At 50.9% G+C, this 17,540-nt stretch overlaps 1 protein-coding gene across 1 annotated transcript; it reads right to left on the bottom strand.

Annotated features, from left to right (window-relative positions):
- Positions 1–356: 356 nt before the first annotated feature.
- Positions 357–17,142, bottom strand: eif2ak4 (eukaryotic translation initiation factor 2 alpha kinase 4). Its single transcript, XM_040198836.2, has 39 exons — positions 15,456–17,142; positions 15,255–15,370; positions 14,813–14,915; positions 14,413–14,586; positions 14,130–14,210; positions 13,878–14,029; positions 13,694–13,794; positions 13,441–13,598; positions 12,818–13,356; positions 12,349–12,464; positions 12,034–12,188; positions 11,492–11,931; positions 11,332–11,404; positions 11,157–11,246; positions 10,953–11,075; positions 10,762–10,866; positions 10,628–10,685; positions 10,454–10,533; positions 10,247–10,348; positions 10,095–10,145; positions 9,781–10,017; positions 9,354–9,429; positions 9,122–9,243; positions 8,880–8,929; positions 8,492–8,660; positions 7,812–7,928; positions 7,600–7,665; positions 7,346–7,516; positions 7,136–7,270; positions 6,875–6,982; positions 6,427–6,555; positions 4,229–4,315; positions 3,987–4,099; positions 3,840–3,895; positions 3,542–3,645; positions 3,253–3,321; positions 2,455–2,499; positions 1,597–1,712; positions 357–684 (listed from the first exon to the last, which is right to left on the bottom strand). Exons 1-39 carry the CDS (start codon positions 15,582–15,584, stop codon positions 627–629), a joined length of 4,974 nt encoding a protein of 1,657 aa, XP_040054770.2. The 5' UTR covers positions 15,585–17,142; the 3' UTR covers positions 357–626.
- Positions 17,143–17,540: the final 398 nt, after the last annotated feature.

The following is a 17,540-nucleotide window of genomic DNA, read 5'->3' as shown; positions in this document are numbered from 1 at the left end:
GCAGATGTGTTTAGTGGTTGTGTTCTCTGTGAGCGAGGACACCTCACCTGTGCAAAGCGCTCATAAAACAGACCTGGAAACCTGGATCATCCAGCGGGGCGACGGCGCTGCTGTTTGGACTCGTCCGTCAAAGCTTGCTCGTAAACTTCAAGGTGAGGAAGCTCCTCCGGAGGGATCAATCGAGTAAACTTAAGACGGTTCCCAGGCCTTGAAGGACAAATGCTGTTGGACTGAGCAGAAGTAGTGCTATTTGCACAACAGCTCCATTTATAATGGTGAGATTAAAGGAGTATAAGCATCAGCTTAACATACTCGATCATCAGGGCAGAATGTTTAAAACACACAAAACGCCTCCATGTGGAAAAAGTTGATTTATTTCAACTATCCATCCTGTTGTTCATAAGAAATAAACGTACCGCCTCTGTGACCCATAATGTTCAGTAAAAAATACAAAGTTCTAGGAGAGCCGTACTTCCGGTAGTCCTTTGGTCAACGTTGATCTGGGAAAGAATTGGGACGCTTTGTGGAAAGCTTTAGATTTTGCGACGACGGGTCCGTCCGTCTCCACGGAGCTGCTGCGGGTCCGAGGATGAAAGAAGCAGCAGGCCGCTGCTGCCGTCGGGCTTTCAGAGAAGGATCTTGTAGTAGTCGTCCTTGTAGCTGTACAAGATCACCACAGCCACCCTGCAAGCGGACCGCAGATTAACACAATGTTACGGGGGATTTCCAAATGGAAAATTCAGCCGGAAGGTTGGTTTTATTTTCAGATTACTCGAGGAAAAACTACACAGGATAGCAAGTAACACAGATAGCAAGTTCTGCTATCATTTAGAATAAATAAGTAGCCTTCAGACCAGCCGCAGCCAATTCATGCCGAAGCTCCAGCGTGACTGGGGACACGTACAGGTCTTCTCAGTAGTTTTGGCTGAAGGGAAAAGCTGCGGTTTATGCAGCCAGGTGAACGCGTGAGCCCTCGAGCCGACTCATCTGGCCTCGGTTGCCGTTGCCCCACATTCGATGAAAACAACCAAACAAACACATGCTGAATATTATCCATTGTTGCCTCTGTGCCGGTCATTTATCAAGAGAGGAGGCTTCTTCCCCCCCCCTCAGACAGGAAATTAAAACCAACCGCTGCAGAGAGGCGGACGGGAAAAAGCAGAAAGCAGCTTTGATTTTTGTTTGTTACCGTCTCAATCATGAATGAGAAAAATATGTTCTGCTCTTTACGAGCACGCACGAGCGTCACAGCGCTGGAAGGTCACACCCCGAGCGCCTGAGATGCGTTCTGCAGGGCGGCTCGGGACACCAAGCGCTCCGTCACAAACCACAGCGGATGGAGTTAACTACACCCTGCGCCCGGGTGTTAGGCGACGGACACCCGAGGACCAAATAAGGCAAATCCTTCTCCAGATTTCACTGCAGGAAATGGCATCGTGTGAGGATTTCATGTTCCGTTAAGGCGGTAGTTATCGGTATTGAAGCGGTATGATCGCGGCTTTTGGAGCGACAAAAAGGAAGAAGTGTCCCTGTTGTTTACCTCAGTCAGCCAGCAGTGGATGGAAACACACACACACACACACACACACGACTCACTTTTTCATGATCTTGAAATGGTGGATCTCCTCGCAGATGGACTTGAGGTAGCGCTGCTTGGGGAGGCGATTCAGCAGAGTCTTCACGCTGCTGTTAAACTGCTCTTCGCTATCGAACTGGACGAGGAGGAGGAGTGAATGCAACAAAGTGAAGAGCGAAAGTTAGCAGACTAAACGGCACGTGCAAAGCAGATCTCAGAATGGTTGCAGGCGCCTCGCGGTGTCTCAGCCCCGTCGTGTTTGCCAACAAAAGTAGATCAAATAGTGGAGGCGTAAATTGGGGGTTTTCACCTGCAGGCTTTGAGTTGCAGCAGAGGCACAAATCCTCAGTTGGCTCTTTGTGTGACTTTGGGGTCATTTGTTATATATTAAACAGGTCTTTCCTGCACGCCTGGCAACACCCACTGTGCATTGTGTGTTTTTACGCACCTCGTGTGTTTTCTCTGACACGTGCTAAAGGGGGGGAACCGTGTAGGTGGCCTGTTCGTTTGTGGAGGGTGGCGTTCAGAGCGTTGTTTGGCTTTCTTCCTCTTTCTTGGCACAATATAATTTTTTTTTTTTTTTTTTTTTATGAGTGCAGCCTTTGTCACACCTCTAGTATGCCTTTTGTTAACCGTAGTTACGCGTCCGTCCCATATGCGAGCCTTGTTAACGCCGTGCGGGTCAGACTCTTGGAAGAAGCGAGGGGTGTTCCCTCACTCCGCTCTCCGAGGAAGGAGACGGGATCCCGTCTTCCTGTCTGGGACGTTGACCTCTATCGGTCGGTTTTTCCCCCCACTTTCTCCTCCCACCCTTCATTAAGGACGCGGCCTTTTATTAACTCTGCAAATGGTCTTGATGTAGAGAGTAAGGAACCAACCTCCAGGGACAGGAAGTGGACGAGCGTTTCCTTCAGCAGGTCCACCTGTGGGATACAAGAAAAGCTGGGTCACACAACAACACAATGGAGCCTTATCTCATGTTCCACAAAACGTATTTATAAAAGCGAGCTAAAAATATCAACCGTTGCGTAATTATTTCCAAACAAGATAATCCAGCCCACTCGTATGGAAAACGACTTATAATTCGATGCTCCCGCAGGCTTGAAAGCACTCGGTCCCTTCTACAGGAAGTGTAACGGCCTCCTGGGTTCATCGTCGGAGAGCGAGTGGTTTCCGGTCTGGCTGATGGAAAAGCAGGCTGCTCACAGACGCCTCGGTAAGAGGTAACCGACAAGACGGTCACGTTTCAATGCATGTGCTGTTGCGTTGCCGATGCAATCCAGAACCCAACACTGACGACAAATGCATTTGGAATATGCAGCGACATGGTGAATGAGACGCTTCAAGGAGGCTTTGCTTTGAAAATATCTGGCCACAAATAAACTCTTAAATATGGCGGCAACTTACATCCCCCAAAATGACGCGGCCTTCGGTTTAGTGTTCATTGTTCTGTAGCGCCTGCAAAGGATTCGCAGCCCTCTTAACCTCCAGCAGGGGATTTTAGCACCGGGGCAAATTTTAAAAAACTATAAAAAGGGCCGTCCCGCTGATGTTTGCGGTTTCAGCCATCAAGCGGCTCTTCCCCGCTCTGTGATTTCACACATGAATTCAGGAGATACGGAGGGAGAGCGGAGAACAGGAGCTGAGATAAACAGGGAAACGAACAAATGACTTACTGCCAGAACTTCAATGTCATTGCTCTTGTTCTGCAAATTGGTGCCGAGATTCTGTAATCGGGTTTGGATCTGAAAGAGAGGGTGAAATTAGAAGAAATGGGACCTTAAATGTTGCCACATGCAAGCGTTTCAATCTTTGGTGCAAAGGCTCAATGATCCATAGTGACAGCTTGTGACTTTCAGATTATTTCTTAACCACATTCGGATGCCTCGCAGAACCCGGTCGTATCTTTTTATTAATGAAATGGAATAAAATCCTCTGCGCAGGGGACACGCGTGCATCAGAAACCTGCGTCTCGTAGCGGCGTCTGGCGTTGGAAGAAACCTTTTCCGGGCTGATGACGTTGACGTTAATGTTCGTGGTGCTGCTGCTCCCGTACTGTTCTGAAGAGCCTTAAGGGAGAGAATTTCATCCAATCATGAGGCTTTTTATGTTTACAACTTCAAACAGCTAATCAATCCAATTGAACCCTTTTGTTGACTGTTGGTGGGGCGGCACGGCAGAGGTTGGAGTGACCTTTGACAACGACCCCTTCAGTTAACAACGATGCAACGTTTCAGTTGTAACGAGCACGTGGACATCATACCTGTGGTGTTGAGCGATGATCCTTTAGGGTTTTGGGACATGCTGTCAGAGGTTTCTCTGCCCGGGCACAAGGACAACGTCACATAAGAACAGCCGCGTTACATCACGCAGACATCGGAGCAGCTCGTTAAAATCACAGCGTCTCTACCTGATGTTTCTTTCCTCAAAGAATTTGGTTCGACATTTCTGAATGATGTGGTCCACCAGGTCCGACTCGGGGATCCGCTTCTCCGACTGTCGGTCCTTCTCGAAGGACTTCACCTGAAGACACCAGACGCAATTACCATAGGCCGCCGAAGACAACGGCTCTATAACTCGCTCCCATCCAAACAATCCGCAATCTTCTTAAGCAAGAAAAAGGGGACCTTCTTAAAATGTGGCGGGGTTTACCTTCACGTAGTTTCCCTCCTTGTCAGAGACCAGGACCATGCAGCTGATGGCGGCCAGCCTGCAGTGCTCCATCAACGTGTCCTGAGACTAACACACGACACGACAAAAGGCCGAGTTACAAAAGCCACACCGCGGGGGTGCAAGGGTGCAACTCTGCTGGGGAAAAAAAAAAAATCTCTAGTTGGCTTGAAGATGACCTTCCCCCATGTTTTACAGTTGGGTCTCGGAGATGGCGGCTGCAGCGGGAGGAGTCCAGAGGGAGGCGTTCGCCGAACCCCCAGTCACAGCTGAGTTACTGCTGAAGGCTCGCTGCCGTCATACGCGCTTCCATTAAAGCGTAAAAGAACAACACGTCAAGTTTGATGTTTAGGTTGGAAAATGAGAGCTCATTCTGGGGCAACGCCGGACCCACGGCGTCAGAAATTGTTTTATGGCGGTTTAACTTGGAACCAGATTGGAAGGTGATCCATTCGACCACGAGTGTGTGTGTGTGTGTGTGTGTGTGCATTTGGGTCAGCCCCATTGATTCACACCAACTTAAGCCCTGTAGTTCCATCTGGCTGCTCCGCTCAGCGAGCTAACGGCGGAGCAGAACAAATCCTCCTGTGTACTACGAGCGCGCGCGTGCGTGTGTCAATTTGCCTCGTCATCATGTTCGCACTAAGACTTCCTCTCTTCGCACAGCTCGCCCATTGACTGAACAAATTAAGTCAAAGGTAAGCCACTGGCCGTCGGGCAGCTCTGGGCCGTACGCCTAAGCTGACAGCATGTGGAAAAGGTTTGCCATATTTGGCTAATAAAAAGCTAAAAAGAGGGGAACCGTCTCCTGAGGATGAATTAAAGCTGCAGATTTGGGCCCATTAAGAGGCCAGCGCGCGAAAGGTGTTAACGAAAGTCTGGCGAGGGGAGAGTGAGGGGGGGGGCTGGACCAGGAGGTCCGAACTGGTCGAGGCGCTGCCTGCATGCAAAATGAAAAAAATACACGCACAAACGCGGCTGACTATTTGCACATAATGCTTGTTTTCTGCCAAATGCAACCTTCCCTACAAGCTTCTCAGGACTCCTAATGGGGAATGAAGGCAGCCAATCACCGGTGTCCTGTGCCAGTACAAATGACAATAAACCACCATTAAAGGCCAAACCCATTGAAGCGAAACGTATATATACACACACACACACACACGGACGTGTTGGCGCAGCAATACGCCCGGGGAGGCCTTTTAGAGCGAGACACAAGCGCGAGGCTGAGACCAGCTTGTCACATAAGCATGAAGAATGTGACAGATGCGTGGCACCAGGAGTTCTGGACCATAAGATAAATAACTTGCCTTTGAAGGGACTGATCTCAGTTGGAGCGTTGCCCTAAAAAGAGCTTTTTACAGGAGGTTTACTGGAAGCTTGTACAACAGATGACTCCAGTCGATTATTGCCCCATGATTGTCCTAATATGGCCGGTGAGCCCTGCGGGATGTTTACTATTTCTGATGCTGTCGCGATAAATCCGTTGCTGGCATTTTCCCCCCCGGAGCCGGAGACAGGTGTCGCCCCCTGGAGGAGGGGTGACGCCCCGACAGGGGAAATCACCCATTTAAAAAAAACAACGGTTAATTCCCCACTCAAGGACACAGACGTGGTGGAGTTTTGACGTACAACAAACCGTAGGGCTCAGTTAAACAACCGCTAGTGTGTGAACACAAACAAACGCTTGGACCACATGGAGCAGCTACGTCCTCCCTGCAGATTCCTTCTTTTTCGCATGTCCGGAAACAACAGCGAGGGAGTGACTGACTGAAGTGGACTCTGCTTCCTTGAGCCCACAGGAATTCAGGCTCGGGCCTTAATGGCTCTTGCGTGACTAGGTTTTAGGTGACTGCATTTTTGCAGCACTAACGCACATTTTTAATCTTTGGGATTTCTCTCCCCAAAAAAATACAGCACCGTTATTTTTTCCCCAACTAAGAAACAAGCTGAGCAAGAACAAAACAAAAGGGAAAGACTGCTTGAAAATGTTGAAGACATTGGCTCTGCAGAACTAATCAAGACTTATGCAAGATTTATATACAAAAAATGGTTGGAGACGATAAACAAAACTTCGTTGAAAATACAACTCCACGCTGTTAACTCAACACTGCCTTGAAATGACCGCTCGTCTGAACCCATTCACACAATTCACGGGGTCTCTCTGGAAGGCTGCTCACCTGTAAGACGTCGTAGGCGATGTCTGCAGAGACGCCGGTGCTCCACAGCTTCTGGACCACACTGATGGCTCGAGACATCGAAGATTGTCCGACTGGGACCACCAGAGCATCGCAGCAGCTCACTGATGGCTGAGACAAAGAGTAAAGAATAAAGACTTAACCCTGTAAAGTAAAAGTAACTTGCCTTTCTTTGGAGACCTACTCGCACATCATTTCACAGGATAGAAAATAATTTAAAAAAAATGATAGACCTGCAAAAATAACTCCATGGCGTCAAGACTCACTGTGATCATAGTGATTAATGTGTTTCTAAAATTGGCTGTGTGGCAGCCAACTGCTGTGATAAGGCATCATTAAACATGCAGCTGTCTGCTGCTGCTTCATCACAATAATTAGGAATGTCAGATCTCAGTGTGTGTGTGTGTGTGTGTGTGTGTGTCTCTCTCACTGGCTCCTCCATGTTGGTCATGGCAGCACAGACTTTGTCTAGAGCCACACTGGCCCCGACTGCAGAGGGCACCTGCGCGGTGGAAGCTGGCCCTCGAAACTCCACGATCTAGCAACACAGAGAACAAAGCCCCTTAAAAGTTAATCAGGTAGACTGCGGCATTTGGAATACAGGCGGAAGAAGAAATATGGTCAAAATAAATGCACGAGTGGAGGGAAACCTTTCAATCGGTGCAGACTTTTGCTGGGACCGAATACCTACCAAGTGGTCATAGCGTCCCCCAGCAGCCAGGATGTCCGGAACGATTCGCTTGCGCTTCCTGATGAAAGCCACGAACTGGAAGATGATCCCGGAGTGATGCTGCACCTTGTACACTAAGCCCAAGTTGACCACCACCTACAGAGAGAATACAGCCGCGTTGAAAAGGCGTGAGAAAACGCACCACGTCTCTTACCCCAGAATCCAACTCACCTGCAGCTTGACTCCTAGACCGCGCAGCAGCGCCGTGACCTCCTCCAGGTCCTTGAGGCCCTGCTTGGCCAGCTGGGTGACGGCGGTCTTCTGTTTGGTGAGTGACGTCAGTAGCGGCGCCAGGTCCTGCAGATTCCCCTTCTGTTCTATGTACTTGTACAGCGTCTGCAACTGGACGCAACAGCGCCGTTTACGAGCAGGAACTAAGTCCACTAATTGTTTTCCCAGGAGGTCCGTTCACCCGGAGGACTCACGCTGTTGGTTGACAGTGAAAAGTTGCAGAACTTTGCCTCCACCTCACGTTTGGTTAGCTTTTCGCTCTGTAGAAAAAAACAAGGGGCGAAAAGGGAGCCTGGAACGTTACCACTGCTACATTCAGTCAGAGCACTATTGTAAATGTTCATAACAGCATATCAGGAACGGCGACGCGAGTAACATCTGTGATGCACGTGTGAACTGCACTGACCATGGCGTCACACAGGATGGTGGAGGCCTGGCTCAGCTTGTCCTCGGGGACTCCGCTGTGGAGCAGGATGGCCTTGAACAAGCTGGTGTGGTTCAGGTAAATGTTATAGTTCCTTTCCTGCAGTCACAGAAACACGCCTTTAACCCTCCCTGCTGCAATTACAGTAACAAAAAAAAAAAAAAAAAAACGAGAGCACTGCTGTTCAACGGGCGCCTCGCTGAGTAATGACTGTTGTGTCCGGCCGCCCTCTCATTCCGTCCGACGCACATATTCTTAAGAGCTTTCACACAAAGAGCAGGGTGGCGGACGGGGATCAGAAACGGGATCAACGAGGGACGACCCGGAGGCCGGTCTCCGGGTTCACGCAGAGGCAGCTGCGCCTGCACACTGAGGCGTGTGGACAGGATATATCGATTGTACTCGGCAGCGAGGAAGGAAGTGCACAGAGCTGCGCATTACAGATATTCTTTGCGAATAATAAATATGGTGTGAATCTGTCAGGCTTACACGTAGTCTGGTATGTTAGGAATGTCGGTGGGAAGTGAGAAAACGGCATGCGGCGATAGGAAAATAAAAAAAAGAACAACGGCGCGTACAGCCCGTCAACAACCTCAAGAGGAGGCGGCGCGGCACAAGCCGGCAGATCGCCGGGTCGTTTAAACACAGCTGGTTCATGTGACCTGGAGCGCGGCGAACTCCTGGACTATTTCAGAGACGGCGTAGATGGTCTCGGCGTCGGGCAGCAGGCTGTTGGTTACGGGCGTGATGATGTCAAAAGCGCACTCCAGAAGCTCCCTTGGGTGCGCGCGATCCAGCTTCCTGGGGCGGAATACTCGCTCGATGCTGTACCTTGAGAGAGGTGGCAAAGAAACACTGGTGTTGGTTTTGTTTTTTTTACAACATGAATGTCAGTTCCTGGCGGTGAATTCAATGAATAAATACCAGATAATGTAATCAGTCATTGCATTTTTCACAAAAACATCACCTAACGGCAACTACAAAAACAAAAAAACAACCTTGCAGGACAAAATAAAATACATACAGATCTGTTCGATCATTTAACTTTACCTCTTCAGGTGAGTTATATTATTGCGAGCGACGAATCTCGAAAACGCCATCTATAGTAGACAGAGAGTTGAGACACGTAATGACGGTGAAGTTGGTGCACGCCGGGCTGTAATCTATCACACTGTGGAAACAACCATTTAGTCCTCGGGGTCTCCTGAAGCAGCAGGAGCTCGAGGCGGCTGCTGATTGTGTGCGTGTGCCGATTTCTGTGTAAATGGTGTTATGCGCACGTCGGGACTCACGCGAAGGTCGTAGGGCAGCGTAACCAGCATTCCGCTGTGGTCCATGAAGCAGGCCGGCTCGCTGCCATCGTACAACTTCCTGTTTCTCGGCAGGAGCAGCGGCGTCTGGAGACGCACCGCACCTGAAATCAAACGGCGTGAGCTACCGCGACGTGTGCCGCGGGGAAGCGTAACCCGTCACCCCGACGGGGACGCCGTGTGAGACTCACGCGCGCCCAACCAGCGCACTCACCGTGCCTCTTGAAGATCCGGGTGATCGTTTCGTACACATGCTGCTGCAATTTGGCACTGTTCAAGCTGAAGCTGCCCTGAAGGGAGACCAAACAAAACCGCCTCTGTTAGGGATCAGGAGACATCGATTAAGCACTACCAGACCTTCTGCCGGTCGGTCGCACAGACCAGACGAGTTAAGCAGCACTGAGGTGTTGCTGCAGCCGTTCGTGTGTCCGCAGTGACACCTGCAGGGCGAGCGGGGAACATCTGAGTAGACAGAACTGCTTTTTTTTTTTTTTTTAAACAAACGACACATGACCTTCTACCTGGTCTCGTATAAATCATGTCTCATAAACCACACACGCTTTGTCTAATCAAAAGCAAACACATCTAATGTTAAAAGTCTTGTGTTGCACCGGTCTCATGCAAGACAAAAGAAAGCAGACCTTGTGCAGGTCTATGTCGTAGGTGTAATCCATGACCGGCGAGGTGTTCTGGGCAAACAGCTGGCCAACCATGGTGCGGTAGGCCTTGCCGTTGATGTTGGCCATGGTGTGCTGCAGCACCTCGTGCAGCTCCGACTCCTCCATCTGCGGCGGGGGCAGCAGCTCGCTCTTCAGCAGCTCCTGGGCGGTGGGCCGGAGGGCCGGGTCGTGGTTCAGCAGCCACTCGATCACTTTCCTCTGACGGTTGGAAAGACGGGATGAAAGCGAGCCGTTCCATCGCTCCGCATCGAGAGGTCGTGCTCCGGCGTCCTCACCTGAGTTCCCTGCTCGTACGCGGTGAAGTCCTCGGGGAAGTTCATGGGCTCCTGCAGCGTGAAAAGAGAGGAGGTGAGAAACGCTTTGCAACGAGCCCCTGCGTGCAACCCAGACGGCTCCCGGTGGGCGAAGGACGGACGGACGGACGCACCGCACGCAGCAGGCTCAGGACAGAGATGCGCTCGGCCCCCGTGGTCATGGGCCGGTAGGACATCTCGAACAGGATGATGCCCAGGCTGAACAGGTCCACTTTCTGGGCGGGATGAAGGAGAGGTCGGAGCATTAGCAGATGCTCAAAAACGAGCACGGACACCAGCCGCATGGGAGGCAAGGATTTGGTTTTAAATCAGAATCCTACTTGGTTGTAGTTGGCTTTGGTGGTTCCTTGAACCTCCGGGCTGACGTAGAGCGCCGTGCCGACCATGCCCGTCATGTTACCTGAAGAACGTTGGCGCAAAAAGCAGCAGCGCTGCGTCAGGGGAGAGCAGACGCGAGACAAAACCGGATCACACCGCGGGAATGTTGCGCGCACCTGTTGGGTCCGGTTTGACTGCCGAGCCGCTCTCCTCCGCTTCACATTTACCTGCAGCCTGTAAACCATTTCACCGCCGGAGTTACACATTTTAAACACGTTAAGCCGAGCTATCAAGACAAGACTTGGCATACCACATTAGCGGGATGGTCCGTAGCCAGGCCAAAGTCCCCGATCTTCACGTGGTCGTGCGAGTCAAGGAAGATGTTGACAGGCTTCAGGTCCCTGTGAATCATGCCCTAAAAGAGATAATTGAAAACACGCCTTCGTTTTTTAGTTTTTTCCTTCCCATGTTGCAAACCTCAAACACACAAACATCAAACACCTGCTCGTGGATGTAAGCGAGGCCATCGAGAATCTCTCTGAAGAGCCTCCACAGGCGATTGTGGTCCTGGTGCAGCCCGTGATCTATTGTGTCCCTTAAAGTGCTCTTTTCACAGTATTCCATCTGCCGGGAACAGAAGACACGCATTACACGCGAGGCAGAGGCCTCTGGTGGCAAAGAACGGCGCTTTGGCGTGACGCTCACTTGTATGTACAAGTAATGCGCTATGCGCTGAGGTCGCTCAGAGTCCGCGCTCTCCGCCGTGTCCGTCGCCGGCCTTTTGCTGGGCTCGACCTGCGTGGGCAGAGCAACCCGTTAGCTGCACCGCGCACGACACCACCGGCGCACGACCGATCACGACTCCAACGGGCGCTCAAACCTGCGACATGTCGCCCGTGCTGCCGTCGCCGTTGTCGAAGATGATGTCACTACTCGAGTCGCTATTTGACGGCCTGAAAAAAATAATAATAATACGCGAGCAATGCGTGAGGATTTGAAGCAGGCGAAAGTCGGTGGATTCACTGAAGAAAGACGCTTACAAAAAAGAGGCACCAAACACATCTTCGTCGTCATCATCCTCTTCATCACTCGACTGGGGCGCGCTGCATTTGGCGCTGGATGACCTCTCGATGGAGGTGGACCACTCCACAGAGCTGGACAGGGCCGGGGGAGGCGCGGCGTCCTCCACGCCGTCGCCCGGCTCGCCGGCGCCCCCGCCCACCCCCCGCGGCGGCTCTTTGCGCTGAGGGGACTTGTCGCCGGCGCTCCAAGCGGCCTCGGAGCTGTCGCCGTTGCTCAGCAACCCCGACGGGGGGATCTCGTGCCGCTCGATCCACGCGTTGTAGTACCGCACGATGTTCTCGTGGTTGAGGCGCGACAGCAGCGTGACCTCGCCTTTGATCCGCCTGAACTGCTTGCTCGCCGGGTTGACCAGGATGCGCTTCACGGCGTAGTAGCAGCCGTCCAGGTTATTCTGGACCTGGCGAGGCGGGAGAAACAAAAAGTGGACGCGGGAGAATTTGCAGCAGATCCCTTCTCTGCCCGAGTGGAAAGCTCTCTGGCCCTCTGGAGAAGAGCTTACCTTAATCACAGCGCCAAAGGCTCCTTTTCCAAGGAGCTGGAGTTCCTCGAACTCATTGAAGTAGCGAGAAAACTGCCTCTCCACCCCGGAGCTGAACGGAGCATAAGGGATGTGGCTCCGCGGGATAACGGACGAAGGGAAGTCCACGGCGGGAACTGAGATGAACGAAAAACATTAAGGAACCACGTTGTTGGAGTTTATCTCTCTCATTTACTCATCTACGTTTAACTTCTGCTGCCTCTGCAGAATAACAAACACTAAGTTTAGAATATATCGTCCACATCATTCAGACGGTTTCATGGACGTGTTCGATACCTTCCGGGCTGGAATTGCGGTGCAGCGGGAGGTGTTTCGGCGATGGAGGCTTGAGGAAGGCGTGGTCCAAAAGCTGCTGAGCGGTCCAGCGCTCAGCGTCATTCAGGCACAGACACCTTCGACACAACATAAAAGGACGCACTTTAGTCCACACTACGAATCCACATAACCATAATTAGGGAAATGCCTGAATGATCTAAATGAAACAACTTTATTAAAAAAAAAAACTATTTTAAACAGTAAAGCAATCGGACGGTCAAACAAAACGATCCACAAAATGATGATGATGACCAATCAGGAGTGACAATAAACAGCGTCAGCGCTATTTCAATGATGATTACATTAATTTGTCATAATTGTGTTCATGCTTTTCAAAATCAATCTGCATGTAACACCAACTGTGACAATAACAGTTACAGAGAAAGTATAAAAGTGACAGTATGGTGTTCATCCATCCATCCGTACGTACTTGTGGAGGAAATCCTGAAAGTCTGCAGGCAGGCTGGCGGGCACCGTCACTGGATACTCCTGCGTCTCTTTCCCCTGACTCAGCGCCAGAAGCATCAGGCCCAAGTTCCACACGTCGCCCTTCTTGCCTGTTTTCATCGGCATCGCCGCGTCCTCCGAGAAACGCACGTGGGCTTGCTCAAAAATGTCCTCTTTGCACATGTCGGCAAACCTCCTCGACAAGCTGTAATCGGTCAGTCGGACGTTGCCCTCGGAGTCCACCAGCACGCTGGAGGCCGCCAGCTGCTTGTGCACCACGGAGTTGGCGTGCAGGTAGTCGAGGGCGGCCAGCAGCTGGGCGGCGTAGTGGCACAGCTTGTCCGTGGCCAGCGGGGTGTTTGCGACGAGGCTCCGGGTCAAGTTGAAGCCGGCCACGTGCTCCACCAGCAGGTTGACCGCCAGGCAGTCCTCCTTCTCGGTGGAGCTCATCGCCATGTAGCGCACCAAGTTGGGGTGATCCAGCCGCAGGAGGGAGTTGAACTCGGCTTCCGCCCCCTGGATCTACTCGGGAAATCAGAAGAATGGTCTCTCAGAAGAAGAGACTGTGATTCGGCGCGTGGATTTTGCAACGGAGACACTACTTGCCTGCTTTTTGCAGCTCTCGAGCCTCCCTTTCTCCTGGCTGGTGAAGAACTTGCCCATCTTCTTGTTCCAGCGGAGAGACCACTCGTAGATCACGGCAAAGTCGCCAGAGTTCGCCTCGAACCCGTGGTGAACGCTGCGGCGCAGCCGCTCGCTGACGCCTGTCGGTGTGAGACACGCGGTCGTGAGCGTACAGACGGGTCACCGGGATTGAGCCACGTTGGCGAGGTCTCAAGACAGCCGAGCCCAAGCTCACCTAAGCTTTTCCCCCTGTGGACCACAAGCTCTCCGAAAGCGCTGCTGGAGAAGCGGAGAAGCTCTCGCGAGCGAGGGGCGTCTTCGTTAACGGTGTCACGTCTGGGGAGGGAAACAGGACGCAGCTTTAAGCATCGACGCTTCTTCAACACGGGGGGGGGAGAAGCGGCCGGTTCGCCGTGTACCTGTGCCGTGTGTTTGAGGTAGTCCGCCGGCGGCTGGCTGCCGCCTTCTTGGCCTCCATCAGCTCGGGAGGAGCGGCGCCGGGGCTGGGCGGGCTCTTCCCGAGGGGGGAGACGTTCGCGAAGTCCAGCTGCTCAATGCTCTCAAGTCGTTCCTGTGAATATAGACCTTTTATCCATGTGATTTTTCTGCATAGAATACAATGTGGTGTTTAGCTGCTTCTCTGAGGAGATCGGTGGAAATGGTGCAGACACCTGTTTGGCGATTTCCTTTCTTCTTTTTTCATCTCGTTTCTCCTCCTCTCTTCGTTGGATTTCAGCCATGATCTCTTTTTCCTACAATAACAAAAACATGCCTCAGTCCACTTCCTGTTCTGCTGGAGCTATTACGATAATACCAACAGGGTGGGTAGTTATATATGAATAGGGTTTATTCTTTCGTTGATGAGTCATCGTGATTTAATTTTAATTCCACAGATAACTGAATTAAGAAATAACATTTGCACAAAAGTAACCCCCCCCCAGTAGAAGTCCTAACCATCTCCTCCGCCCGCTTGCGCTGCTGGTCCACCTTCTGCTGCTCCTCCTGGTCTCGTTTCTCCTGCTGTCTCCGCTGGTTCTTCAGCATCTCCTCGTGGAAGGAGCTCGGCGGCGGCTTGTTGTGCTCGCTCAGGAAGCCCTGGATGTAGTCCGCCAGCTCGTAAATCATCACCTAGGTGAACAGGTAGGGCAAGTCAACAGCAGCAGCTGCGTTCAGACCAGTTGATGACGTACGAACGCATGTCGCGTCGGGTCCACTAGATTTATTCCCTTTGATTTGTATTGCTTACGTCCAGCCATATGATATAGTGCACTATCTCTACCACTTGTTTGCACTTGCCTGTTTGTGAACTACTGGTCTAGACATACTGTGTATCTGCGCGTCCACGCATCCTCACCTCCCCGCATCGTGCATCCGCCAGCTTAGCGAGTTCACTCTGAAGGTTCTGGAGGTTTTCATTTGACAGACCTTTGGCATTTTTCAGCTGCAGCTCCGGAGGCCTGTCGGTGCCACAAGACGCAAATGACCAAGAATGAATGATCACGGAGATGACATTTAACCATCCACATTGGATTTCTGTTCAGATAATAACAAAGACAATGCAAAAAAAAACAAAAGCTCATCTAAAATACAGCACTGTCACGAATGTTTGGTTTTATGAAATAAGAATTCCCTAAGAACAACGTAAAGATCTTGTTTTTACAATAAACTTTACGTTCCCAGGCATGTGCTCACTAATGAATTAGGAGCACTTCGCCTCACATTAAACATTGTGATACGAGGTTACCTTGCAAAGGCCTTAGTGACTACATGGGTAAAGGTCAGGGGTCAGCACTCACGCGTCTGGGTACGTCGGTGGGCATTTGACGCGCAGGTCCACGGTCACGTAGCATTCCCGCCCGCTGCTCAGCCCGTTTGGCCGCAGGCAGAGGTGCACCTCTGGAGGCCTTTTAACCTGAAAACACAGCCGATGATGACGCAAACGGCGGCCCCGGATAACTACGGGTCGCGTTCCGCTCACGTCTCCCGGCCGCCGTTACCTTCCACGGGTCCTTGTCGCGCAGATCCACGAAGTCATCCGCGAAGATGGACGCGAGCGCCTGCAGCTCGTTCTCCTGCTGGACCGAGCGCTCCTCTGGCGCTTCCGTAGGAGCGCGCTGACGGCTCATTCCCCTGCCTCGCCTACATGGCGGTCGTCCCGCCGAAGGGTCGCTCCCTCGCGGCCGGCAGAGGCGAGGAGAAGGAGGAGGAGAAGGAGGAGAAAGCGCGGCCCCGCGTTCACTCGGTAAAGCTAACGAACGTGGCAGGAAGTCGCCCGGCCGTCATTACGCAGCTCACCGCACACGGACGACCGCGACAAGCAGCTGCTGCTAGCCCGCGCGTGCCTGCTGCGTCGCAGGTGTTACGTCATCACGTAAGGTTCTCAGGAACGGCCTCCAGGGGGCGGTGCTGATCCTGCACGGGGTTCACTCAAGTAAATGTAAGAAGAAATGTGTATCTAGTGTGAGAAATGTCTTCTTGCAATTACTTGAGTGAACTCCACCATGCCCCCCTCAAACTGCTACGGTTAGGATGTCTTATCACTCCATTTTATAAAATATTCAGATTTTGTTTCAAGTGTACGGTGTGTTTCTCACCACCGTGGCACCTCATATGACGTGCTCACTTAAGTTCTAACCTTTACTCATCAAAAGCTTCATCAGCTGCTGCGTTATAGAACATCAGGCATTTTTGTTGAGAGATGAATTAAGATAGGGATGTGATATTGGTTCCGGGATGATATAATAAACAATGAGATAATATTCAACAGTAAAGTAAAATGTATAGTCAACTCATCACCACATACTGGTGCTTTTGTAGTTCCCCCGAAGTTGAGGTTGCCGACTCTTCGGCTCTTTCCAAATGTTTTTTCTTCTATTTCAATCACTCCTTTTAATGACAATGATTCATGAAATTCCATGAGGTCTTGGCGAGCTCACAGAAGGAAGGGGCAAAATGCCGCTGTTGCTTGGCCCACGTGTCCTTAATTCATGTATCAAAACAGCATTCAATCTATGACATTATTCTTTGGCACTCAAATACCTATGAGATGCTTCAGTTGCATCCAGCTCCCACATGTATCTGTGGAGATAAAGAGGTACCACCGCTATATATAGAAGGTTCTTTATCTGGTGGGGCAGCGTGGAGCAGAAGAATGCTCTCACATACCTCCAGCTTTTATATAACTTCACATATTATTCATCCCCCTTTGACCTGTGGGTCATTATTCCTCAACCTGAATCAGATTGTTCCTTTAAAGCTCACAAAAACACAAACGCTGTGACCATCTTTGGGAATGATGTGGCATCAACAAATAATCTGTCAAATGTGTGTATCATTCCTGCATTACCTCATTAATATATAGAAAAGTGGGTGGCACAAATATGGACCTCCTCTTTGCTGTCTCACGGCTAAGGGCTCATTAATGACTCTCTTGCTCACCATAACCCTAAAAGGAGACAGCCGGGCCAATCAGGTGGGAGCACTGACACCACATGCCTCCCAGACAGCCAGATCCCACACAGAGCCGGCTGGCGTTACCATCAGCTGTTCCACAAGTCCAGGAAGCTCAGTGCACATACCAGCAGCACGGTTCACAGGCATTCGCAATGTTTTCATCTCCTTAACAAGACACGAGTGACGCCGTCCCGACCGGGTCGTCAGAGTTGGTCCCTTGAGCGTATTAAAGCGTCTGAGAGATATGTTTGTTGATCGTACGTCACCCATGAGATTAACAGAAATCATAGTATTTCAAAGCTCTGATTGGAAGAAATTCAAAGTGTCTTAATTTATGGTTGCAGGGCTAAAGAAAAGTTACTGCAACACCCACGCGAGAGTGTTTTAAGACGTAAAGTTACATGTGTCATAAAGTCAATGAGAGATACATTCATCATAAAAAAGGCAGATTACTTTTTATCTTCCTTTAAGAAATGAACTGCAATAACGTACATATTGTTCTCTTGTTTAAATGATACAATAATCCCAATAATATCTCATTAAGCATTGCTCAAAGTTCATAACGTTTCATTCTCAACCACCCCTTTCTTATCACTGTGTCAGAGTGTCTGGGAAGTCCCATCCATGTA

Source organism: Gasterosteus aculeatus, chromosome 15 (assembly GCF_964276395.1).
Source record: "Gasterosteus aculeatus chromosome 15, fGasAcu3.hap1.1, whole genome shotgun sequence".
Taxonomy (NCBI): domain Eukaryota; kingdom Metazoa; phylum Chordata; class Actinopteri; order Perciformes; family Gasterosteidae; genus Gasterosteus; species Gasterosteus aculeatus.
Note: the sequence above shows the minus strand (reverse complement) of the source record. Positions and strands in the feature narration are given on the sequence as shown.

Coding starts and splice junctions, on each gene's coding strand:
- eif2ak4 (XM_040198836.2), bottom strand. CDS start 15,584: ATGAGCCGTCAGCGCGCTCCTACGGAAGCGCCAGAGGAGCGCTCGGTC. Junction 13,795..13,877: donor ACCTCAAACACACGGCACAG/GTACACGGCGAA, acceptor TTCCCTCCCCAG/ACGTGACACCGTTAACGAAG. Junction 3,896..3,986: donor TTTGAGGAAAGAAACATCAG/GTAGAGACGCTG, acceptor GTGCCCGGGCAG/AGAAACCTCTGACAGCATGT.